This window comes from Lepidochelys kempii, chromosome 2 (assembly GCF_965140285.1).
Source record: "Lepidochelys kempii isolate rLepKem1 chromosome 2, rLepKem1.hap1, whole genome shotgun sequence".
NCBI lineage: Eukaryota > Metazoa > Chordata > Testudines > Cheloniidae > Lepidochelys > Lepidochelys kempii.
This window is the reverse complement of record NC_136381.1, coordinates 52,930,656-52,958,284: the sequence shown is the minus strand read 5'-3', so window position 1 is coordinate 52,958,284 and position 27,629 is coordinate 52,930,656. Positions and strand designations below refer to the sequence as shown.

The following is a 27,629-nucleotide window of genomic DNA, read 5'->3' as shown; positions in this document are numbered from 1 at the left end:
GGTGGTAAATTGTTCTCATTAACCTCTGAGGATAGGACAAGTAGCAATGGGCTTGAACTGTGGCAAGAGTGGTTTAGGTTGGACATTAGGAAAAACTTCCTAATTGTCAGGGCGGTTAAGCATTGGACTACATTACCTAGAGAGATTGTGGAATCTCCATCACTGGAAAGTTTTAAGACCAGGTTAGACAAACTCCTGTCAGGGATGGTCTAGATAATACTTAGTCCTGCCTCAAGTGCAGAGCACTGGACTAGAAGACTTCTTGAGGTCCTTTCAGTCCTACAATTCTATGATTTTAACAACACACTGGCAAAAACACAGGAAGCCGTCAGACACTTATCTATACTACAACTCCTACCAGCCCTAGACACAGGTAAGAATTCTTTTTGTAAAAATCCCAATCATAGACACAACCATCCAGGCATTTACGCACAGTCTGTGGTCAAGCAACACATTTAAGCAGATGCATACTTTAATCAGCTGCATAGTCCCACTGAAGACAACTTGAGTATTCAGAAGCATAAAATAGCATGTGTGCTTCAGTGCTCTACTGGATCAGCACCGAAAGAGGTAACTCTTTTGCAAATGTGGGTGGATGCACAACTTCCTAGGTGTGACTTTGAGGCCAGTTGTTATATTTTGGCCAAACGTCTGAAATCCAAGGGCTTGTCTACACTTAAAATGGTGCAGTGGTGCAGTTGCGCCACTGTAGTGCTTCAATGTAGATGCTACCTATGTGACAGGAGGGCCTACCCCATCGGCATTGGTAATCCACCTCTTCGAGAGGTCGTAGCTAGGTCAACAGGAGAAGCACTCCCATCGCATAGCACTGTCTACACCAGCAGTTAGGCTGCTATAACTGCGTCGCTCAGAGGTTGTCTTTTCCATAGCACTGCGTGACACAGTTATACCAACATAAGTTACTAGTGTAGATCAAGCCTAAGAAATGTAAATTAAAATACTGTGCTTAACACTTTAGTAATGTAAAATTAATATCTTATGTTTTCCTTTTCTTTGATGCACATTAAACATTTTCAACTATTTTTATAGCGAGGCCTGGGAAAAGGAATGGTAGAAATTTTTTTTTTTTTTTTTTACACATCTGGTCAGGAAAATTCCAAAACAACATTTTTGGTTCAAATTTGCCTGTTTATCAAAATGTTTCATAGAGATGGTTTGATTTTGATAAAGTTCCGCTAGCAATAAGGCAGGTTTCTGATGGAAATCTGACTAATTTCCTGCCAGCTCACTTATTCAGCTCCTCATTACTGGGGACCCCAGGACTTCTAGAGTCTGGGGCAGCCAGCCAGGTGAACTGCCTCTGAGTTGGGGATCCCAGGGCTTCCAGGATCCACAGCAGTCCACCAGATACACTAACCTGGAGCTAGCGGTCCATTCCCTTTCATGGAGAATTTTGAAATTAGGGTGTTTGGGTCCAAACTGGAATGAAACCAAATTTTGAAATATCAAAATCATCTACTAACCGGTATCTCTCACTGAACCTAGCTCTAATTTTATTAAACATGTTTTAATCTTAAATATCCACACTTCATCCATCATTATTGGAAACAGTACAGCTCAAATTGTCTTAATTAAATGTAAATGCTAGGGGGAAAACACCCAACAAATCAACCACATAAAAAGATATTTTAGAATAATTAGTTTCACTTCCTCCTAACATATAAAATAATTTTAATACAGAAAACAAAAGCGTGTGAATGTTTCCCAAATAAAATTCACCTTGGCAACCATTCAAGCAGTATAAATATTTTGGTATAGTTTACAAAAGTAACATTACCTAATGTTTTATGAAGGTCATGAAGCCGTCATGCTCTGAATTCAGGTTTCAGAGTAGCAGCCGTGTTCGTCTTTATTTGCAAAAAGAAAAAGAGTACTAGTGGCACCTTAGAGACTAACCAATTTATTTGAGCATAAGCTTTCATGAGCTATAGCTCACTTCATCGGATGCTCAAATAAACTGGTTAGTCTCTAAGGTGCCACTAGTACTCCTTATGCTCTGAACTGCAACTAGCATCATATGATTTCTTTCCCTCCTTCTCCCCTCCTCCCCAATGCAAATTTGGCACACACTAAAAGGTGTTAAGTAAATTGCCACAGTATGTATTGGAAATCCCTGCAACAGCTGCACATGCAAATTTAAAGAAGTACCTTTTAGATTCTGTAACTTGATAAAGTTGCTAGAGGCTTAAAACAGTTTTCGAAAACGAAGCAACCTCAGACTGGCACAGATAGGGGTCCTGCAATCCCACATTTCAGAAAACTACGAGAAGCCATTGCGTTTTTACTGGGAATGGTCATTAATGATACAGGTGCAGACCTTACAAGAAACAAAATCAGCACAACTCCTTCCCAGACTTAACAGTTCTTAAGAATCCCACCCAGTGATGACAGAAACAGGTTGGAACAGAACCTCTGTGTCATGGTTTATACTATTGTTCTTTTGGGAGATCTATTAAAAACAAGCACTATTCTTTTGAAGGCTTTGTTCCCTTTCTACTACCCAAAAGAAAAAACTTTCAGCGACAGAAAAAACATAATCTAGCATACTCCTATTTTTCCATAGTATCTCTTTGCCTTGCATGTTATCTCTGGGTGGATTACAAATCATTTTACAGAAACTGCACTTTTTACAGGGACTTTATACAAGATTAAATAATGAATGCCAGGAAAGACGCTGTTTTTAATAACTGCAATATATAAAATAAAATGTCATGTATTTAGTAATGCCCCATATTCATATTTTCTTGTTCTGCAAGAATGACGGTACTATCTTTGTAACATCAAATAAATCCTACATGGCAACCTGCCATTAGCGGACAAGTGCATCCTAGTTTCACTCCATTGACATTACACCAGCAATGCATTTGGCCCATAGTAAACTGACTATACTCCAGATATGGCAGATTCTGATCCCGATGCAAGCAAACAACAATAATGATGTATAATAACAGACTTTACAAATTCATGAAGTAATATTTTCCAAAAAGAGAAACAGACAATGAATGGCAAGAAAAGAGTTTCTAGTCTTCACTTCCCCATTATATTCATTGTTTTTAAACCTCTATCAGTACTGTTTCCAGGATTTCTTTTAACCAGAAGTGGTTTCAACTCAAGGCTGCAAATTAATTTATGTAATGGTGAGAACGGATGGGGCAAAACTTTTTGGTCAAAACATTTTTTTGGAGAAAAATGCAAATTTGGATCAGCCAAAACATTTTGCAAATTTGGGCTGTATTGTTTCAGTTGATGAAAAAAACTAAAACTACAAAAAAAAAACCAAAGAAAATCAAAATGTTTCATTTTGATATTTTTGAAACTAAACGTTTTGATATTTCAATTCAAATATTTGATAATTCAATACTACTTTTACTTAACAAATTTCCTTCAATTTTATTTAAAAAAATTAAATATGTTTGAAGAGCTCAAAATGGAAATGAAACATTTTGTTTCAGGTAAAACAAAATGTTTTGGGTCTACCTGAAACTTTATTTTTCGTAACTGCCAGCAAACCAAAAAAATCAGATACTTGCACAGTTCTTGTGCAGACATATTCTGGGGGATTATGAGGTTGCTGCTCTGCAATTACTTAATAAAAGGAAATACTCTATCCGTGAAAAGAAAGGGAAAATATTTAATAAATAAATACATAAATATTTAATTAAATAAAATATATATCTTCCTTTGCCCAGCAGTACAAGGACTTTATGCTGGATGGAATTTGCCTCCTGGAGGAGGCAAAAAGAATTGAGAGAATTAGGATTTTAGAAGCTAGTTAATAGGCACAGGCTCCACCGAACAGGTCTACAAGAGTTTTGTTTGCTTTGAAGAACCAAAAGTCACCCTGCAGCTCAAAGATTGTGCTGGATAATGAAAGGTAAGTTTTATTATGCTCTAGGAGACTATAAACTAATTCTAGATGATTGTTCTGGAGCAGCGATTCTCAAACTGTGGATCACGACCCCATTTTAAAGGGGTTGCCATGGCTAGTGTTAGACTTGCTGGGATCCAGGGTCGAAGCCAAAGATGAGCCCCACTGCCCAGGGCTGACGCCCCAGCGTGACTGGGCTCACGCTTCGGCTTCAGGTTACAGCCTCCCCTCGGGGTTCAACTTTGGCCTCCTAACCCAGGGCAGCAGGCTTTGGCCCCGCCCGTCTGGGGAGTCGGGGCTTGGGTGGGTTCAGGCCTAAGACCCTCCTGGGATCTTGTAAGAATTTCTGTTGTCAGAAGGGGGTCACGGCTCAATGAAGTTTGAGGACCTCTGTTCTAGAGTAATAAGCCAAAGTTATCGAGGAGGCATTGCAGGCTCATCACTTGAGACAGGATTATTTAGGGGCAAAAGGTACTTTTTCTCCCTGTTTTTTCTTATTGTTATCAAAAAGTAACACTTTTGGGGAGTTTAACATTCCTGAAAAGAGAAGAACAAATTAAAAAGAGAGATCTGCAGTACAAGTCACACTAGAATAGGTATAAAAGTATAGTTCTACTCTGGAAAGTGACTTGTAAGAATAGCATCACAAGGTTCCATGTCTGTTTCAGTAACTGCAGATTAAATCTGATGGTTTTTCTAAATTGTTAGTTTAGCCCTCTACATTCAATACGCAATCTGAAAGTCAAGATGTCTCCTTTCTGGCTCATGCTCTACCAACAATAAATATCCACTTTGTAAACATTTCTGTTGGCAACGTGAGTCACAATATCAGACAATTCACTCTCCAGCTAGATTGACTCTACAGCAGTGGCGGGCAAACTTTTTGGGCCGAGGGCCACATCTGGGTGGGGAAATTGTATGCAGGGCCAGGGCAGGGGTTTGGGGTGTGGGAGGCAGTGCGGGTTGTGGGAGGGGGTGCGGTGTACAGGAATGGGCTCAGGGCAAGGGATTGGGGTGGAGGAGGGGTGTGGGGTATGTGAGGGGGCTCAGGGAAGGGGGTTGGGGTACAGGAGGGGTGCGGAGTGCAGGACCAGGGTGGACTGCAGGAGGGAGCTCAGGGTAGGGGGTTGGGTGCAGGAGGCATGCGGGGTGTGGCAGGGGGCTCATGGCAGGGGGTTGGGGTGCAGGAGGGGTGCGGACTGCGGGACGGAGCTCAGGGCAGAAGGTTGTGGTGCACGGTGGTACAGGGTGCAGCGGGGCTCAGGGCAGGGAGTTGGGGTGAGGGGTGCAGGGGGTTTCGGGCTCCAGCGGTTCAGTGCCGCTTACCTAAAGTGACTCTGGGGTGGCAGCACCGCTCCAGGAGGGAGGGGCACCGGGCTCCGTGCGCTGCCTTTGCCACGCCTCCAGGTACCTCCCCTGAAGCTCCCATTGGCTTTTCTCCCCCCCTTTAGATAAGCTATTACCAACAGGAGAGTGGGTTTGTGAAGGGGGAGGGGGGACCTGGATTTGTGCTGGAAATGGCCCAACTTGATCATCATACACATTGTAAGGAGAAAAGGAGTACTTGTGGCACCTTAGAGACTAACCAATTTATTTGAGCATGAGCTTTCGTGAGCTACAGCTCACTTCATCAGATGTTTACCGTGGATGTTTCCACGGTAAACATCTGATGAAGTGAGCTGTAGCTCACGAAAGCTCATGCTCAAATAAATTGGTTAGTCTCTAAGGTGCCACAAGTACTCCTTTTCTTTTTGCGAATACAGACTAACACGGCTGTTCCTCTGAAACCTGTCATTGTAAGGAGAGTGATCACTTTAGATAAGCTTTTACCAGCAGGAGAGTGGGGTGGGGGGGAGAGAAAACCTTTTGTAGTGGTAAACACCCATTTTTTCATGCTTTGTGTGTATAAAAAGATCTTCTATACTTTCCACAGTATGCATCCGATGAAGTGAGCTGTAGCTCACGAAAGCTTATGCTCAAATAAATTGGTTAGTCTCTAAGGTGCCACAAGTACTCCTTTTTTTTTTTTTTTTTTATAAAAGAGGATGATATTCTTACCCTGTCACTTTCTAGACTAGAACCACGTTAGCATCTTCTGCCAAACTAAAGATTTTTTTTTTTTTTTTTTTTAGTAAAAAATGATTATTCATTTGCTTCCAAACTGTAAGTCAGTCTCCATCTCTGTCTCAGGTGAGGGACACAGGAATATCCAAAGCAGAGTCTCCACACATTATTTATACCAGGTTCTTATTAAACATGAGAAGGTAGTATTGTTCTGAGAATGCAACCTTAATTTTATAAAATCAGTGCACTGCTGTCTTTAGTCTGCAAGCAGACAGAAGTAATCAGACAAGCAGAGGCATGACCTTCCCACTTATTCCTCTTCATGAGGCATTAACTTCAAGACATAGTTATGACTACTTAAATATTAATGCATCTAGCCAAGATAGCAGTTTCCAGATTTGCTTTTGATCCAAAAGTCCCTTGCACGCACACACTGACCAATGTGCCAAGTTTCGGATAATTAGTTTAACTATGTGCTGTAGGAAGAAGACATCTCATAATATAACTGTTGACACTAAAAAAAAAAAACTATCAGAAAGAGTACTAATACCACCCCATGTCAATTTCATCAAAATTAATCTACCCATTTATATGCGAATTTAAAAACCAACAGGGGCTAATCTTGCACTTGTTCTGGAGTATCTGTGGAGGGTTAAGTGATGGTTTGGTAGTAATTTAGTTGAGCTCTATACTTCCAACTCCTTAGCCCCACCCCAATCCACCCACCACAATACATGTTCAAATGTAAACCTTAAAAGAAAGATGGGGAAAAGGAACACTAGAGATGGGTCCATACAGGCACAAACACTATTGGACTTGGGGACAAATTCCTTTGAGATACATTTTTTCTCTTTCCTGTGCTATGTTCTGTCACCAAAATATGATGCAATGTCCTGTTAATACAAGACATTAAGACCTATTATGATTGCCATGATTACTGATCATTCTCGCTGTATGAGCTACATTAACCACAGACTTTAAAGTTTTCTATCTTTTATAAGTAAATTTATGATAGTAATGGATCAAATTTTAAACTATCATAATATTAAATCAAGATTCTAAATAAACTGTTAACATAAAATTCACTAGAACTATGTAGAAAGGTTGGATTTTCTTTTGCCTTTTCCCACCCTGAATTTTCTCTCTTTTCTGCATTTTAAATTTAGTTGCCTTGAATACATAATATAGGTTGATTCTATAGACCTGGTCCTGAGAGTGCTGAGTGTACTGAGCTCCCAGTGAAGTCAATAAGGCTGGAGGACTTTCTTTGAAGATGCTCACCATACGCAGAATTAATCCCCCTTTATTTTTACCCTACAAGTAGCCTGAACTGAGAAATTACCTTGTTTATTTCACATCTGTGTCAAAAAATGTACTACTACCATTCATGGCACGTGCTATCTACCTTATATTTGTCAATCATATCTGCTTTGAAAGTCACAGGCCTGTCAAACACATCTGTTGTCAGAGAGGCAACACTACAAAAATCACTATGCCGTTATTTTAGAAAATATTAGGGAGCAAAATCATGAATACGCAAATGCTGTTTGATTACAAAATTACATTAGAGTCTTATGCACAAACTTGTTATTTCAAATTAAAAACGTTTGGAAATCAAAATACTCCAGAGTTGGCTTTTATTGTCAAGATAGTTTAAGACAATTATTTTAGGTATGGTAGTGAGGGGTTTCATCCAACCCAATACAAATAATTTCAAACCTTTAAAAAAATTTTTTTAAGTTGGGGGTAGATTTAAATGTACCATACCATTGTGAACTCAAGCACCACAGCATTGTGCTAATGCACAAAAACTAAAGAGTGAAAGTGAACTGAATAATGAAAGTGAGTTTTTATTCTCACATGTGCTCAAGTTTTCACAAAAAATACATTTTCAGTAAATGTTTGGTTTCTCAACTTTGACACACTGATGCCTATTATAGTTTTTGACCAGACACCTACTGGACAGAAGAGTAAACCTACTAGCCAGATTCAGATATGAAAGACAAGAAGGGGGCTCCCATCAGCAAGGTCCAAGGGCAAGAACCTGGTGAGAAGCCCTGTTCCCCAGCAGCTGCAAATAGGGCAAGCAACAATATCTCTACTAGGGTGCTGTCCCTAGAGGCTTCCGAGGCTCTATCTTTTATGATCAGCCTCTGGCATAAGGTGTCTGATAAATCTGAAGCTCAACCCTCCTTTGGCTGCCGGAAGGGAAAAGGAATTTTGTCTCTTCTTGCCTCACCAGAGCCTCCAGTCTGCTTCGAGAGAGTGGGTCTGCACTACTCTGCTCCTCCCTAGTCCCTGTTTTTGGAGCCTCCTTCCTCATTTCAGTTCCTGTTCTCCTTTCTGCTCATAGGAATCATGCTGCTGCATGAGAAAGCTAACAGCTTAACCAAACGCCACAAGTTTCAGGATAGCAAAAGTGAAACTGAGCTGTTAATTTCACGCTGCTACCATTGCCACTGGGCAACCTGCAACTCAGCTGCAGAGGTATGGAGCTGTCTCTGAAAAGCGAGGAAGACAACAATGAACCCAGTTTATATTCAGTTCACATGTGTAATGCTATCTTCTTTGTACTCATAACAGCAGAAATATGTTTCTCCTCAAAAAAATAAAGCTTGTTTTCTACAGAAATAGATGGTTTTAATTAATTGTTTCTTTTGAAACCAACATCTACAAATACAGGAATCTGACATTTCATGCATATATTTTGCCCATCAGAGAAAGGCTTATACGAATATATTCGTGGTGCACTCAACTAGAAACAGGCAATGAATCTAAACTGTATCATATTTATCCATTTATGTCATCACAATTTATCTCAGTCCAATTGTTCATTATTCATTTGTGGTCAATGTGCATTTCAAGGTGCAAAGATAAAATTTTGACAATTTAAAAACCTGAACTAAAAGAAGACAGAAAACATTAACAAATAAATTACTTTGGATCTCCAGTTAATGTTCTGTTTACAAATCACACATTTAACAAAAGTAATTCCCCTCTGGGCTTTAAGAGTTTGTAATATTTGTGTGCCAATGATTGATAATGTAAGGGAATCTGCTCTTAATGCAGTGACTTCGGAGCAAAACCAAACCTTTTTGTGATTTGGATTAGCTCTCCACCTGCAATCCATAGTTCAGCAGTTTAAAATTAACAAATTATAAAGAAACCCTATCTGAGATCATTCCAAAGAGATTTATGACTGCCTAGGTATCCTGGTTTTCTTGCAAATTTTATTCCTTTACCACAATAGTATTACTTACTCTCCATCTACGTCTGGTCGTTTGCACACACAGTGAAACTTGCCACCAAAATCTATATAAAGATCATCTTCTACAATGTGGAAGATTTGACCAAGCACTATTTTGTCTTTGGCGGGCCCCATCTGAACTAAAGGAGAGCGTCTCAACATGGATGCGAAGGATTCCACATTTTTTGAAGGCACCTACAGATAAATATAAGGAAAAAAAATGTTAAACATATTTCCATACATAAAATGCAACTAATGTCTAAACGAGACACTAAATCTTATTTTTAATGTATAAACAAGAGCCATTCACTACAATACAATTCAAAATTTCATGTCCCTGGTACATTTTTTGTAAATTCTTGCCTTTTGAGAGGACTTCAGTTTATGGTATATTATTTCTCTGATCCAAAACATTTTACATATTAAAAAGGGCAATATTTTAACAGTTCAGCTATATAGAGATGATAAATAATACTTTGCACCTATGTAGTAAGGCATACCTTCAAAGTGTTCTATAGACATTAACTAATCAATAATTTAATAAAATAATGTAATAGTTCTTTAAAAGGTATATTTGCTAGTTGATATGATTTACTTGCATGTAGAACCTTATTAAAATTAGATTTTAATTTACTACTTCCTCATTGAAAATGCACTCAAATAAATTTGGCAAGACATTACTGACTGTAATTATTTTTTAATTTTTGACAATTTAGCTTTTTGGCTTTTGTATTTAAATAATAAAAGGAACAGTCCAAATTATGGATTAATGCTCACAGCTTTTTTATTTACACCCCTCATATAAACATGGAAAATATTTCATCAGAGTAATGATATGGAAGTACATACATGTACACACTTGATTTTTTTTAAATACCCATAGAGCAGTGGTTCTCAAACTTTTATACTGATGACTCATTTCACACAGCAAACCTCTGAGTACAACCCCCCTTAAAAATTAAAAAACTTTTTATATTTAACATTATTATAAATGCTGGAGGTGAAGCAGGCTTTGAGGGTGGAGGCCGACAGTTTGCAACCCCCCATGTAATAACGTTGCGACTCCCTGAGGGCTCACGACCCCCAGTTTGAGAACCCCTGCCACAGAGAATGCATAACAACATCTTTTTTTCTCTCTCATACACCAAAATCTCAAACAAAACACTTGAATTCAAGTGCCGACTGGCAAAATGCATAGAACACTATTTTTTCCCCTTGAAGACAATTGGGGACCACAAATCCTCCTCCTCAAGCAAAAGGAGACCTCCCCCTTTTCTTTTGGTTTCAGGGAGGCCTGCTCCCCTAGGTCCCCAATCTGTCTCTCTGGTGAGGTTTAAATTATGTCTGATACTACTGTATTTTCTTGAGAACACTCATCCATAGATTTTAATAAAAACATCTCTCCACATCCAATTAAAAACAATAACTGAAAAATACATCTCTGTGAAACTGAGGTACTTTAGCTGCCATCTGTGCTGGCTGATGCTAACTGAGCATAATGTGACTGACATGAAAGATCTGGAAACAAGACGAGAGTATTTAAGTGTACAGTTAAAAGCTAATAATTCAGCCATCAGTGACAATATATAATAACCAAGGAGTAAAACACTCAAAGGAAAATTCTAAGAGAATTTAGACCAAATAGTAAATACTCAGCTCTATACACAGGGTACTATGTACCTAAATATTCCAAGTAAAAGGCTTTAATCTTAGTATTAAGAAATGAAAGCCTTAAAATACCTAGATATACCATTGTCAGAAAGAAGCAGCATTTATGAGAACAATACTAACTACTAAGATACTAAGTTCGGTTAATTTTAAGATGGGTGCCTATAAAATATGATAACAGCAGCCTTTTTCTGGGAAGCAAGAGAATTTGTGGACGGACGCATGGTTTTTTGAGATAGTACATCCTAGAAACAGAAAGTGCATGAAAAAGAACATTTTTATTCGTAAGTTGCAAAGAGAACCCGTTCATCAATGCTTTTTAGCATTTAGCAATTATTACCTTAACAGAATAACTTCTTTATATAATTTCGGCTGCTGATTTTTCCAAGCCAAGGCATATGGGCTCCTAATCTCAATGGAACGAGTAATAATCAAATAGCCAAACCTTTAGAAATTTGGTTGATGTAGAGGAGCATTGCTTTTCAGTAATTTCCTGCTTTTTTAATACATAGCATCAAAAGTCTCAAGGCTACTAAATGCTATTAAAAATTATAGTTGCATCACTTTTTTCTATTTAGTGGGTCAACCCTGAAAGGAGCTCAGAATGGCTCAACCCATGTTATGCAGGGCTGGTGCAACCACTAGGCGAACTAGGCGGTCGCGTAGGGCGCCAAGTGGTTGGGGGTGGCCAAAAGCGCGCTCCGGGGAGGCAGTGGAGCGGAGGTGAGCTGCAGCAGAGGGGCGCGGGGAGGGATGCCTGCAGCAAGTAACGGGGGAGGGTGTGACACAAAGGGGAACCGCTCCCCGCCCCTGCTCACCTCTGCTCTGCCTCCTCCTCTCAGCACGCCACCCCGCTCTGCTTCTCTCCCTCCCAGGCTTGCGTGCCAAACAGCTGATTGGCACCGCAAGCCTGGGAGACGAGAGAAGAGGCGGCGGCGGCGTGCTCGGAGAGGAGGCGGAGCAGAGGTGGGCTGGGGTGGGGAGTTGCCGCACGGCTTCCCGGGCCGAGGGGAGTTGCTGCACGGCTCCCTGAGGGGAGAGGGGGCGGCGGGGAGCTGCCGCAGGGGGGGCCACCTCAGGGTGGAGGGGAGCTGCCACGGGGGGGGCGCCGCAGGGTGGGAGGGGGTGCAAGGTGGAAGTTTCGCCTAGGGCGCAAAACATTCTTGCACCGACCCTGATGTTATGTTAACTCCAATGGGATTAGGGGACACTCAGAACCTCACACAAGGAGCTCAGGACCTAGCAGGATAAGGCTCAATATCTAGAAAGCTTGGGTGAAACTCACTGCTGATATAAGCGGTGAGGGAATTATACCTACTTCCATCTGTAGTGAAGTTAGCCCATGTACCAGTCATTTTTAAATGGTAAAAAAGACATTCCAGGCTCTAACATTTTTATCACCTTTTATATCGTCTACACAATGTAGTCTAAAATACAGAGTACCACTGCTACAGACATCTATGATACTATTTACCCTTTGAAATGGGAAATCTAATCTCTTCATGCCAAGGAACTAATCAAACAACCTATTGACGCATCAGCAGTAATGTGTTTTAATTGTTACAAGAGACTGGACAACATGAGACACAAACTATTCAATCAGAAAACTAAAACATTTCAAACTACTTGAAACCATATCGTATTTAAGTCAAAGAATCAAAAGCATGCTTAATGGGAAGCAAAGATGTTTCTATCTCATAACTCTTAACAGATAGCTTCTGTGTTATTTATCAAATATGACACTATAAAAAACACACATACCCCAGCGTAAACTAAACAGATGCTGAAAAAGTTAGCAGCCACACAGCAGTAATCATGTAGCTAGAAGAGGGCCATCACATTCTATCTGTAAATTTGGCAACCTCATTCCTAAGAACATCATAACAAAAAGGGATAGTTTTGAATTCCGACTTATTGGAATGCAGAAACAGCTTGGGTTGTCCTGACATAGCAAAACCTCAGGAAATGAAAATTGAGCTAGAGATCTGATACCTGGCAAATCTGCTGATTCAGAAACTACCAGTGTAAACAGTAGCACCCCAGAACTCTGACTAAAATACTTTTAAGCAATTGTGTATACAAAACACCTATTACCTAGAGATAGAAGTAGCTGTTGATGCACCACCAGCATAAGTATTCTGTATAAAAACCTTCTGCTTTACAATCACAAATGCACACTTTTTTTTTTCAAATTTAGGCAATAATAATAATAAATAATAATAATATAAACTAAATTAAACTGGGTAAAATAAATTAATTTTACAAAAGCACTTGCTGTGCTTCAAGAACAAAACCCAGATACAATAGGAATGTTGATAGTAAGCATTAACAATTTGTATTTCTTCAGGTGATACGGCAATCTAGGTAATGCTTCATCCAATCCTCAGGCTTCCCTACATGCTGCTCAAGTGACACAAACAAACATCTACAACGAATCATCCTAAAAATCTTATATAACCGATTATTGCATTTGAATCCTCATATCTAAGTAGTAAAAATTGTCTAAGATTCTGCCTGTTGAAGTATTTTGCAGGAAAGCACAAAGATAATTTCTTGCACTTTTTAGCACCTTATAGACAATGCCAAAATCTACAACGGGTACTGACTGACCTCCCCATTACACTTTAAGAGCATTAGGTAAAATGTTCAATAGCGTCAAGTGACTTAAAAATCTAAGTCCTTATTTTCAAAAGTGACTTAGGAATTTAGAAGTCTATGGGAGGCTAAGAGAGGTATTTATGACTTTGAAGGAGTATCCACTCTTACTTTGGCATTTGCACTCAATACCAAGCTACTAGGCTCAGGTAACCTCAGTTGGAATGCAGACTGAGCCACAGAACAGGAGATACTATCTGCTTGGAAGATGGTTTGGCAGTCTCTGTGGCAACTCTACTAGGGCTTAGCCTGCTGACTTCTTAGCCAATTTGGGTAATCAGAATGGCCATCATTTCCTCCAGTTTAATATTTTGAATTACTCTCACCAGCAAAAACAAGAAAAAGGGATGTATAGAGGAATATTTGGTTATCATAGAATCTCAGTTTGGAAGGGACCAGGAGGTCACCTAGTCCAACCCCCTGCTCAAAGCAGGGCCAATCCCCAATTTTGCCCCAGATCCCTAAATCTGCTAGGCTGACGAAGAAGAGCCTTGTTTTCACATTTCAACTGGATATGAATAGGCCCACCTGGGGCATGGCCTTACTTCCTGGATAGGAATTGGAATACTTCTTGATACAGAAACCACTGAATTGTCCATATGCTGGTGTCTTAGCTGCTTTTGTGTTCACTGTCTCTTTTATGTGGATCCTCCTGATGGAGGCTCAGTGTCACTGCACCCATGGAGGATCTTTGATTTGTGTTCAGACTCAAGCTTCTTTGCTCCCTTGCCAGACAATGACATACCAACGTCATTGTGTTGTCTGATCCAGAACCTGTGCCTGCAAGTGATTCTGACGGCATGTCTACACAAGGATAAAACACCTCGGCTGGCCTGGATCAGCTGACTTGCACTCACGGGGCTTGGGCTCCAAGGCTGAAAAACTGCTGCATAGACATTTGGGCTTCGGCTGCAGCATGAGCTTTGGGACCCTGTGAGGGTGGAGTGTCCCTGAGCTCAGGCTCCAGTCCAAGCCTGAACATCTATACGGTGATTTTTAGCCCCATCCCAAGCCTAAGTCAGCGGATCCAGGCCAGCCGCAGCCATGCCACAGGGCTTTTATCCCTGTGTAGACATACCCTGGAAGTCCCAATGGCTACCCTTAGCACTCTCATCTCTAGTAATTTGATGGTCTGAAGCCTCAGTGATCTCAAGCATATTGCCTGTGTATTATGACATCCCCAATGAGCTCTCCACCCCGAAAGCATGACATCCATGATCAAGATTTTTGGGACTGTGAAGGAAAATTCATAATATTAATATCATATGGGTTTTCTGTTTTCACAAACTGAGGGAATGGGTTACTCTGGATAATATCTTAATTCTTCTAAGCATCTCTTGTAGGAAATAGCTTAGCTCCTGAAGCTCTCTTATGTGCAAACTTGCCCTTGGAATAGGCTCCGCGCACAAGACTGGAAGCCGCAGAAGCTGCAGGTAAAGATGGATGGACGAACTTGGTTCCTTGACACCACGGAGATCAACATCTGGGTCTCATCGAACCTTTGCTCTGCCAAGAAATCTCCCTCTTTTGAACCTATTGACTTCTAGGTGGACAATTCTCTCAGAAGGGATTATGGATCTTCTTGTGATTTATTACAAACCCATGTGCCTGAAGCAGGGAGACTCTCCTAAGTTGCTATGATGGTGATGAGGTTCTAACGGTTGGTGTACAGGAGCTCCAAGACTTTTCTGTGGGCTATCACCACCATCAATACGTTCATTTACAATCTCGTGGCAGAAACTGCAACTGTGTTAATTTTCTGTGCGACTTCCAGGATTTCTCATTAGATGTTGATTTGTGTGTCTTCAGCTTCTTCCAAACATGTAATTCCACTCTTAGATCACCTTCTGATGTATTTGTTATTTTCTCTTTGTGACTTCTAAGTCTCCTCTAATTATTTTCTTCCAGAATACACAGCAGAATTGAGAGTGCAAACCTCTGGACCTCAAGTTATTTACAGCTGCTCGCTTTCCTGTCAAACATTCAGACCTGTCTACGATATAAAGTATACTTAATCATGATGAAGATAAAATTTTAAAAATTTAAAAAAACATGACAAATAAAACTCAGATGTACAAAAAGGGTGTCAAACATCTAGGCCAGTGGTGGGCAACCTGCAGCCCGTGGGCAGCACACAGCCTGTCAGGGTAATCTGGCAGGCCGCCACACAGTTTGTTTACATTTTTACGGCTGCCTGCAACTCCCAGTGGCTGCGGTTCACTGTTCCTGGGCAATGGGAGTTGCAGGAAGCAGCACGGGACACAGAGTTGTGCTGGCTGCTGCTTCCCGCAGCTCCCATTGGCTGGGAATGGCGAACCACAGCCACTGGGAGCTGCGGGCGGCCGTGCAATGGAAACGAATTGTCTGGCATCCTGCCAGCAGATTACCCTGACGGGCTGCAGGTTGCCCAACAATGATCTAGGCAAATTAAGTGTAAATAACTGTTTTCTACACCCTAGACATTAAAAAGGGAAGACGCCAGAAGGGTTTAACACAAACCACAACATTTTGGATATGTTCAGTTTCCTAGGTACACTGTATAGGTCAGTATGAAAAACACTACGAATCTGGTCTCTCCCTAAAACTAAATATTCTGCAAGGCAATATATCTTGAACAAAGGATGGAAAAATCATAGTCCCAAACCTCAGTAAAAGATCCGCAGGTAATGGAGGAAGGCCATGCACATTTTCTGAAGTAAACCCCCCCCCGCCAACTTAACAGCAAGGTGGTCCCATCCCACCCAAATGAGCAACAGGTCTTGAAAAACCTACGAACATTTTATGTCTGCTTGCAAGGACAAGCAGTGTGCATGTTGGAATGTGTGGAATACAAATGAAACATGGATAAATGAGATGGCTGGTTAAATTCCTGCAGTTGTGGAATGAATTATGTTAACATAAAGCAGTATGCGAAGAATGCAACTATCATGTACATAAATATAGGATTGCCAGTGTAAAACACTGACAAGGGCAGACATCTCCTGCCTAGTTACAACAAATAAAAATAGGGAAAAAATGTGTTATTTGAAATAGGTCTTTTATAGTGAGAGTTACTGTATTGCCACAGCAATTAAGGACGCAATTGGAAAACAAGAAGGAGTAGGCAGTCTACTATAAAATAAAAAAATCCTCATCTGACCTGATGAAAATCATTACCATTAAGTCACTTTAACTGTATTTCTTTACAATAAATATTTCATTTCTATGTACTAGCCCACAAGAGCTTATGGTTCTGCAATATTGTACCTATAAAAGTTATATATTACTATTTAAATATGAGTGAAAATTCTAGCAATTTTAAATAAATGGTCATACAAATTACTACAAACCCAGGGAGTCACTATTTACACAACCCACTTAGTGGGTCTCTCTCTGGAGTTTTCTATTAAAAAATCACCAACACACATTTTCTTCTTCAGTTATACCATTTTTTTCTCCTCAACCACCACCCTTTAACCAAAATGTGCTCCAGGCATTACTTCTAGAAACAGCAACCCTTACAATTCTTAAAATGCCAATTCCCAAAGATAAGGCTTGTAACGTTGATAATAAACCGTTATAAGATTTTGGGGTTTCTGTACTCAAGTCCAAACTTTGCTCTCAGCTGTGCATATACTTCTCACCTTGAAGCCAATGGGAGCTGCATAGCTGAAGACAGCTCACGCACAATATAGTTTTGCAGCACCTGATGTCCAACAAAATGAAAGACTCAATGGGTATGTCTATACTGCAATTAGACTCCTCACAGCTGGCCCATGCCAGCTGACTCAGGCTCGCAGGACTGTTTAATTGCAGTATAGATGTTGGGCTCAGGCTGCAGCCCTAGCTCCACCTCGCAGGGTCCTAGAGCCTGAACTCCAGACCGAGCCCAGAAGTCTACACTTCAATAAAACAGCCCTGCAGTGCAAGCCCAAGTCAGCTAGTCTGGGCAACTGTGATTCTTCCTGTTGGGAGTCTGTGACCAGTGGTATTTCTGGTCAGACAGCCTTCTTAAAACAGAAGTATTGTTTATTTTAGAAGTAGGAACAAAGCTTTAGCTTGTACAGAAAAAGGATTTAAAATGAACTAAGGCCTGGTCTACACTACTCAGTTAGGTCGACATAAGTCAGCTTATGTCAACCTATGTATGTCAGAGTACACACTAAAGCCTCGTCCTGCTGACGTAAGTGCCCTACTACACCGACATAATAACTCCACCTCCACGAAAGACCTAGGGCTTAAGTCGGTGTAGTTAGGTCTGCTGCCTTACTTACTTGGGCTGTTGGCTATCTGGTCAATTTCAGGGCTCCATGCTGGAGCTGTGAAATTGACAAGAAAGCCAGGGGGCTATAGCCAGGCTGCCTGCTGCTCCCCACTCGGAACTGGGCTGCACCCGCCCAGCTCCCCATTCAGGAAGGCAAAAAACCCAGGTGGCTTCCCCTCACTCATGATGGGGAGGCAAGAAGCCCAGGTAGCTGGGCCACACTCCTGGTGGGAAGGCGAGAAGCCCCAGGAACAGCTAGGTTCCCGGTGGGAAGCTGCACAGAGCTGAGAGCCCTGGCTCTCAGCCTCCCCACGCTGCCCTTCTTCAATTGGTGGAAGCGCTCCTGGTGAGGACATGCACCACCAACAGGAGGGTAGTGTGAACATCAGGCACCACAGTAATTACTGTGGTGGATGTAAGGTGACCTAACAGTGTAGTGATTTAAGTCTGTAGTGCACACAGGCCCTAATAGTCTACACACGTCTACTTACCTAGAGGCTTACCATCCCCTGATGGTAATATAGGCAAGACCTAACTTCTTCAGACACTCCCATCAGTTCTTGGAGTCTCAATCTGCTTCCCCTGAACTACTACACATGGCCTTTAGAGAGTGCTTTTTTAAAACCTGTCAAAGTTCTACGGATCTCTTTTATGTGTTGGTCCAAACCAGTTCTGTAGGTTAGTTGGGGAGGAGGCAAAATCTTCAGAGCTAAGATTTCTGGCATTATTCCTTAACTCTCAATTATTAGTACAGAAAGGTATTATCTTGAGCAATTCTTCCCTGCCTGTTTTTCCAGATAGTTTGCCCTATTGATTTAAGTCAATATTAGCCATACAGAAAATACCCCACAAACCAGACCAACATACAGTATTCATAAATTATTACACAGCAGCTCCAAATTCCTCAGAGAAATATTGTTCAGAATTTCCTTTTGGATTAAACAAGCTATTATTTCTGCTGTGTCACAGGCTCATCTCACCTATTAGCTGATGTTATTAGAAGCAAAGAGAAGCTGATGAATAAACACTACGTATTTATATTTACAATATTAAATACTGTGGCCTATTTGCTGTACAGAATGTATTAATATTTTTGTAGTGTTGGACCATACAAGAAGTGCTGTACTATGATGTAACCCCAGGTTCCATTTTGACTTTCAGTTAAGGATAACACATATAGCTAGGGCCCTACCAAATTCACAGCCATGAAAAGACCAGATTTCACAGTCCGTGAAGTGTTTTTGTGGAATTTTACCCTACATTATACAGATTTTATGGGGGAGACCGAACTAGGGGTCCTGACCCAAAAAGGGATTTCAGGGGGTCACAAGGTTATTGTAGGGGAGATCATGGTATTGCCACCCTTACTTCTGTGCTGCCTTCAGAGTTGGGTGGCCAGAGACGGCAGCTGCTGGCCAGGTGCCCAGCTCCAAAGGCAGCCCCCCACCAGCAGCAGCACAGAAATAAGGGTGACAATACCATACCACACCATCCTTACTTCTGTGCTGATGCCTTCAGAATTGGGTGGCCGAGAGTGGCAGTTGCTGGTTGAGGGCCCAGCTCTGAAGGCAGCAGCACAGAAGTGAGGGTGGCAATACCGTACCAGGCCATCCTTCTGCACTGCTGCTGGCGGTGGCGCTGCCTTCAGACCTGGGCTCCCAGCCAGCAGCTGCCGCTCTCCAGCTGCCCGGCTCTGAAGGCAGTAGCGCCGCCAGCAGCAGTGCAGAAGTAAGGAAGGCGATACTGGGACCTCCCTAAAATAACTTTGCGACCCCTCCAAAATCCCATTTTGGGTCAGGACCCTGACAGTTACAACACCATGAAATTTCAGATTTAAATACCTGAAATCATGGACCTGAATTTGGTAGGGCATGTTTTCAGTGCAGCATGTCTTCTCCAAATCTCTATTCTATTGTCTATACCAAAGTCATTCATGTTACACTATTCAACAGTTACTCCTGAGGGAATTCTGTAGCAAAAAATTAAATATTCTGCGCACATGTTAAAATTCTGCAAATTTTGTTTGTCAAAATAATACAATATAATCACACCATTTTCAATTATTTGCTGACAAGTATTTGAAATAAATTACCAAAATAATTGAAAACGGTGTGATTATAGTTATTGTGTTTCTGTGTTATTTTATCAATTAAAATATGCAGAACTTCACCTAAAAATTTAAAATTCTTCAAAGAATTCCCTCAAGAGTACCAGGCTTCTGTGAGGTGCAATCTGGGTGCGGGCAGTTCAGTGGGTGTCTGGGTGCATGGACGCACAGGAGCTCGGTGCGGGGTTCTGAGTACAGGGGGAATAGGACTCTGCAGGGGAGTCCAGGTGAAGCTGGTTAGGGCCCAGTGGGGGATGGGGGAGTGGGGCTTGGTGGAATGGGGGGTCAGGGTGCACGTGGTTGGGGCTCAGTGGGGTGGGAATCCCTGATGAGTGGGGCTCAGTGGTGTGAGGGGCTCCTGATTCAGGGGCTAAGGCTCGGGGGGGGCAGTCTGAGTGCAGAAGGAGTAGGGGGGCTCCTGATGTGGAGGGAACTCAGTGGGGGTGTTCTGGGTGCGCGGAGGGGTCACTGTACAGGGAGCTGCTCCCCCTGTCCAGCCAAGCCCCATGCATCCGGGCCCCCCTCCAATCAAACCCTCCCGCTGAGCCTCACCCCCCACACCTGGAACCCCTCTCCCAAGCCTCTTCCCCACCACGCGGTGCAGAGCTTCCTGAAGCCAGGGGAAGTTTCTGGGGCTTGATCTGACCCAGCCCAGCTACTCCATCTCCATCCTCCTCCCCCAGCTGGGACTAATATCCCCGGGCGGCTGGGGCCCAGCTTGACAAAGCCCTGGCTGGGATGATTTAGTTGGAGTTGGTCCTGCTTTGAGCAGGGAGTTAGACTAGATAATCTCCTGAGGTCTCTTCCAACCCTAATCTTCTATGATTCTATGGGGGATCCCCAGATCTCCCTCCCCCGCAGCGATCTACCTCTCCCCACAACCACGGCAGCCCAAACAGATGCATCTGAGCTGCCAAGCTGCCAGTGAGGGGTGAGTGAGTACTGATGAAGCTTCTCTTTCCTTCCCCACAGAAACCATTTTCTGCAAGGAAGCAAAGGAAATCTGCGCACAATTTCCCCAGCAGTAAACAGTACTGATTTAGTTGTTAATCTCTTGATTTGAAAATATCACCAGACCAGAAGTATTAAGTCTTTCTTTCCTATTTTGCCAGATATGATACAGCAATTCAATATGGATGGCAAAACTGTTGCTACCCATCCTGGCTTGGCAGTCTAATGGTCTCAAAAGCAAAGCAATTGACCAGTATCCACTACATTTAGTGTTTTTCAAGACTTACCACTCATTGAATCCACTACATGTGACAAATTATATCTTAGACTGTAATCACAACACTGCTTATAAAATCAAAATGATGTGTATGGACAAAATATACACATCAATCTGGGCATGCAACAGAAATTTAAACAAGACCACTGATCATACAACCCTGCATGATACAGACCAAATCAAAAGTTTTAGCTAGCGTGTGAATAATTCAAGTAAATACAGGGTTAGTAAAATTCACCTATTAAGGCACATAAGTAAGATGTTCAATTATAATCCACTTTTACTTGTATAGTTACAACTAAATACTGTACACACACAGTGTTTACTTTTTTAAAGCACACAGTGTTTTGAAATTTTTTCCCATCATAGTATAGTTCTTTGTCCTCCCTCATTAGTGGCCTTTGGGTTTCTGGTATATTAAAAAACCCCACACAATTAAAGCTCATAGTATTTCCCAGCAGATTCAACATACAAGCCAACATGGGCAACCACAAAGACAAGATCGACCTCTTTGTTTTTTTTTTAAAACAAGAGACTTTTTTACTTTATTCCATACAATAGGAGATAATGGCAGGGAGCACAAACATGGATCTCATTACCAGCAGGAATTAAAAACAACTACTGTATAAACTGAAACAGAAAGAAATTTTATTTAATAAAGTTGCTTTATAAAACAGGGTAACAGGAGAAGTCATAAAAGAAGGATGTTTTATCAAAAACAAAGAAAGTGAAAGCTGTGATTAACTCAGAGAAAACAGTTAAATGCTGACTTGGAAAGTCACAAGGGAGAGTTTTGAATGGGATTTGGGAGGCAGTTGGATGGAAAGTCAGAAGATATTCTCACACAACAAAATATTGTATTAAAAACTTTCTTCTTCTTAGGAAACGTATTGTCCTGGGTCATTTCTGTAAGCATGAGAGTCACCACAATCCTATTTTTGTCTATTATATTTTAAAGTTAACTGGTTATTGCCTGCAACCAAAGCACTGAAAATACTGGAAATATATGAATTAGTAATACATTTTAATCTTCTCTAGTAGTTTGAAAAACAATTCATACAACAGCTATTGCAATGAATACCAACAGCCTTTTCGACAGCATTATTCCTTCTTGCTTATTTCAACTTAATAATAATTTAGAAAAATAACCGACTATAAATAAGTCTTCAAAATGACCCCAGTGAACAAAGCAAATTTTGTGGAAGAATATCAAAATTCAGAGAAAAGATGAAAAAAAGATGAGTAAGAGTTAGAGTAAACATTACAAAACAGAAAACTGAAAGACCACAGTGAAAACTGGAGACTCTTACTCAGACACTCAATATCATAGAATATCAGGGTTGGAAGGGACTCAGGGGGTCATCTAGTCCAACCCCCTGCTCAAAGCAGGACCAATCCCAATTTTTGCCCGAGATCCCTAAATGGCCCCCTCAAGGATTGAACTCACAACCCTGGGTTTAGCAGGCCAATGCTTAAACTACGGAGCTATCCCTCCCCCCAAAAAATGCAGTGAAGGAATCTTGGAAATGGTTACCAAAAGAAAGAAAAAAGCAATAAATGATCCAGTCTGAATAGAATTATACCATGAGTAACAGTAACTGCTATGACTGAGATTGTTTAAGTATCTGCATTCATTTAATAACTTTCTGAAATTTACATATTTTGGATTTAAATTTTTCCATGTTTAATCCCAGCCTAAAAAATTGTTTTTTTCCAAATTTAAAAATAAAGCTGTTCTGAGTAAGAGGGTGAAAAATACATGTAAAATTTTTCCCATTATATAAAAAAATCTTCTTCCTACTTTATTAACTCTAGAACCAAAAATGATGGGGATAGAAAGTTGAAATTTGATATTTAAATATCTTTCAATGAGAAGGAGTGATCTGAGTGTTCTAGCACAATTTAGTTTTGATTTTACCAAGTTACAGCCTTTCAAAAACCACTTGTTGCACATGTGCAGTACTATTTTGCAAAGGTCTTGACTACTCACATTTGCAGAATAGGGGCCTAAGCATGTAACTAATTCACCTAAGGTGCCCATGCTGCACAGTATTCCAGGCTAGCTCATTTATATTGAAGAGACAAAAACTTTAGAGAAAGGTTGCTGCACACTTTATAAGACTTGTGTAAAGAAGGCTTGCTCTGATGTGCCTTTGAAGCGTGCAGTTGCTAAAAGTTTGCATGAGAGGGTCTCTCTGCCCCTCCCACCCACTGCATTCCTCTATGCATCTAGCAACTCCTTCTGCAAGTCTCCTGCATATGTGGGACAGGGCATTCTGAGGGTGTCTGGATAGACAGTTCCAAATAATTGATTTACAAGTGCTCCTGCCAAACCTGTTTAAAGCTTGCTGAACTACAAAGTCATGGAAAGTGAAGTTCTTTCTTATGTTTTTATTTTTTCCAACTTTATTCTTAAAGCAAATAAAACAAAACCCATAAAATCTAAGACACAAAGCTACATAAAGAGAATGTTAAAGCTGCATTCAGAAATCAGAAAATGCCAAAAGTTAAGTTACATTAGACACCTTAACTCTGCCCTCTTCCACACGTCATGATGGAGATTTTAAATCAAGACTGGCTGTCTTTCTAAAAGATGTATTTTAGTTCAACCACAAGTCATTGGTTTGATACTGGAATCTCTGGGTAAAATTCTACGGCATGTATCATGCAGGAGGTCAAACTAGATTATTACAATGGCACCGTTCAATATTAAAATCTATTATGTAGTCTTTAATTACATGATCACACACTATTTCTCAAACAATCCAGTACATTTCTATACCATTTTTCTAACACCTTACATTCATATTTGAATAACAGTGAAAATCTGCTGGCATATATTGGACATCTAAATTATTTTCTTCACAGTTAATTGCTTAATCCCCTGAATTGCAACTATGGAAGGATGTGCCACTGGTTGAAAAAGAAAGGGATTAGCATGTGACTGCTGACAAAAATATTAAAAATTATACATGTAGGGAAAATAATTTACCAGAGATTTTTATTCCAACACAAAAAACTTTGTTCAAATGTGCATGTTGGTTGCTTTCTATCAAACTATTAAAAGAATCAGAAAATATGAAGTTAAAGATTAAACTTCAACTACAAGTTTAGAATAGGACATGACAACTTAGTTTTTATCATTTAATTAGTGGACAAATATATGAAGCATTCCAACTGTTTAGTATTATACTGTACATGTTATTTTCCTTTTTCCTTATTAATTATGATGTTCTTCAAGAAGTACCATGTAGGCAGCTTTTAAATGACAGCCATCTTATTTTTATGTTTGGCATAGTATACAATACCTTTTCCTGAATTACCCTCTTTTTAAATCAAAACTTCTTTGCTGTATAATTTTTTTTTCTATGGCTCTGATAATATATTTTATGTTGTGACTTTTGCCTTTTTTGAGTCAGAGGCATTTTCATAGACATGTCTAGATATATAAAAAACAGCCCTTCAAAACTGTGGAAAACAGAAATTATGTTATGGTGTCATAATGTTAATAAATATATGTAGGTGGTAAAATAATGTAATACAACAATACTGATGTTGTATCGTATGCCCTTGTTAATTATATTGCACCAATATTGTTCACAGAATGTCAGAAGGCCTGTGTAGCACAGGAGGTCAGACTAGATGATCACAGTGGTCTCTTGTAGCCTTAGAATTATGCATCTAGAACATATAAAGATCAGCATTAATTTAATATATATCTCTGTGTTTTGGGAGAAAATTTTAATGTCATGAAGCAGAAAAATATAGTAATGCTAAACATATATTTATTATTTACCCACACATATTCAATAGAGAAAATGTATTTATTTATTTTTGTACTAAGAAAGAGTAGGGACTCATGTCTATAATTTCCTTCTTTTGAAAATATTAAGAAAGTCATAGTCCCCAATTGACAAGACGCACCTACATGAAAAGGAGTTATAATTTCATATCTATTATTTTCATGTAATCCTTTTTAGAAAACAATAACAAATAATTATACTTTGAAAATAAACAGTACAATTTACCTCTGAACAAGCCTAAAGTATAATTGCTAGACCTTATCTAAACACAGTATGCTCTCACCACAGCTGCTCCTGTGTCCCAGTTTTATGTAACCCTAGTGTGAGGCAAATCAGTTATCATTTGAATGTAGTAGAAAGTAGTGACATCACTTTGTTTACATGCTGTATTGCTACCACAACTACAAGGGGCTAACCCACAAACGCCATAACCTTATAAGATCTTATTGTGATTTGTCAGCTCAAACAAATATCCCTGTTTCCTGTAAAAAGTAGGAGCTCTCTCACTATCTTCCCATCTAAGTTAGACTAAGAAGGGAGAAACTGCACCACAAAAGGCTCCAAATGATGACGTACTTTCTGGACTGCAGCCGAAACACATGGTTTGCTGGCCTCCATTAAACAAAGTGTTCATTTACCAATTTTAATGTCCACCTCAACATTTATTTTGAAATTAATGTGCTCATAATAAGGGATTAACAAACATATGCAAAGTTTTTTTCTTAAAGTTAAACAACATATGTAATTTAATACAAATGTAATCATTATTAGAAATGTTGTCTGTGTTTTTCCATCAAAAATTCATTTATAGAGGAAGAAAAGTTAGATCATCACAATAATATCACCACAGATCCAGAGGAGGGAACTTCAAATGGATGTAGAAAACCTTCACATTCAGGGAAAATAGACCAGTAGACCTTTTGTGCAGAAGAAGATACAGAAACTGCAAAATAATTTACAGGTCAAGAAGGTTTAGATAAAAAACAGTTATCACAGCATAATTTTAGATGGAAAAACACATACACAATTGAAATGTTAATATAAATATGCAATGACATGGAGAACAGAAGATGAGATCTACGTGTTAAGCATTGTGCCTCAGCCAAGCAAGTGAGATGCAATGTTAATCAAAAGAACTATTCAATACACAGGTATGATAAAACGTATGTACATTCATAAATAAGAAAAAATCAAAATAAAAGTGAAGATTAAGGGTGAGATTTTCAACACTGCCTAAGGGACTTGTGATCTTAAGTCACTTAGGCACTTTTATAAATCTCAAACTTAGTTATTCACAATTACAACATTTCCCAATTGTAGTATGTTTTAAAACTGACCTGAGAGAAAATCCCCCAAATGTACAGTACTTTTTCCATTAGGTCTTAAAAGAACTGATGCCCTCTGCTGTAATAAAACTAAAGTTAGCCTAACTCCACAAAGGAGGATTCTTTGCTCAGTTACCTCCACCTTGTGGTTATAAGTGAGATATTGAGGGTTATGAGTCTGGGTCATTGTTGGTTTTATTTCGTTTTGGTTTGGTTTTGTGTTTTTGCTTCCAACAACTCACATTCCATTAAATTTAAGGAGCGGAGACTAGGTTTACAGACATAAATTCTTTACTAAATAGTTTTAAAATAAACATTTGAGATGTTCTAAGATTTTGCCTAAATGTAAAATGTGAACCTGGTATCTCTTTTTCTATTAGTATTAAGGAAACAACAGGAGCAAACAGAACCTAATACTGTGCCAATGCACTCTTTTTCTAAACAACTAAAAAGAGGTCATAGTAATAATCATTTTCACTTAAAGATACTGAGCTACAAAATTTAGGTTATTCACTCTATTAACAAAACATTTTACCCTTTATTTAGTCTATCGCACAGCAAAAGACTTCATTTAATGTAACTTAAGGTTACTCTGTTCTACTTTAACATTTTTCTCAACCACTGAAAAGCTAGCAAATAAATAACATTCAGTTAAGAGCAACAACCACATTTTGTTTCTCTACCAACATCTACATAAAACTCATCAACTCTTACCTAATAGGCAGGCCTTCATAAACTACTACGCAACCTTAAATCTGATATGCATACAAGGACATATGTTAAAAGTATTTTCTTTTTAAGATTTTGTTGAATAGATTTCATAGGTGGGAAAAGAACAACTTCTAATGTACCTGTTCTTCTTGTAGGTGTATCAAAGTTAAGACTGCATGGTAGTTTTTAAAGCTTTGGCTGTCAACCATGTGTTGTGTAAAAAGGACAGTAATAGATAAAATTGTTGTTTTATATTGGTGTAAGTAGAGAAACAAGTGTGGCTGTTGACCTTAACATTGTATTTGCTAGCTTTTCAGCAAAATGTTATTAGAGTAGAACTGAGCAACCATAACTAACTTTAAATGAAAACTTTTATTTGTTAATTTCCCTAGATTTTAAAAAAATGTGCAAATTGGAAATCAAAAATAAAAATAAAATAATACAGAGCTTTACAAAGAATAATACCAATATAGTGAAGCACACAGAAGCTGCAGGGAATGCTTGACTATGGAGAAATGTCAACATTAAAATGCAGAGCTTGCAGCTTGGTGACTCTTGCTGTCGTGTGAAAAAATTGGAAAACTACCTAGCAAAGAATGTAATAATTAGTGTATGTGATGCTTTTTCAATTGGCTTTGCTGAAGTACATGTCGAGTAAATAGGGAAACTGGAATTTGTCTACTTTTCTA

The 27,629-nt window shown here is 39.7% G+C and overlaps 1 protein-coding gene across 1 annotated transcript in view; it reads right to left on the bottom strand.

Annotated features, from left to right (window-relative positions):
- Positions 1-27,629, bottom strand: part of LOC140906580 (tumor protein D52) — a 191,621-nt gene that overhangs the window by 93,037 nt on the left and 70,955 nt on the right. Inside the window, exon 6 of the mRNA XM_073330753.2 lies at positions 9,214-9,395. Within this exon, the coding sequence (XP_073186854.1) occupies positions 9,214-9,395 (182 nt within the window). The remainder of the gene's footprint in view (positions 1-9,213; positions 9,396-27,629) is intronic.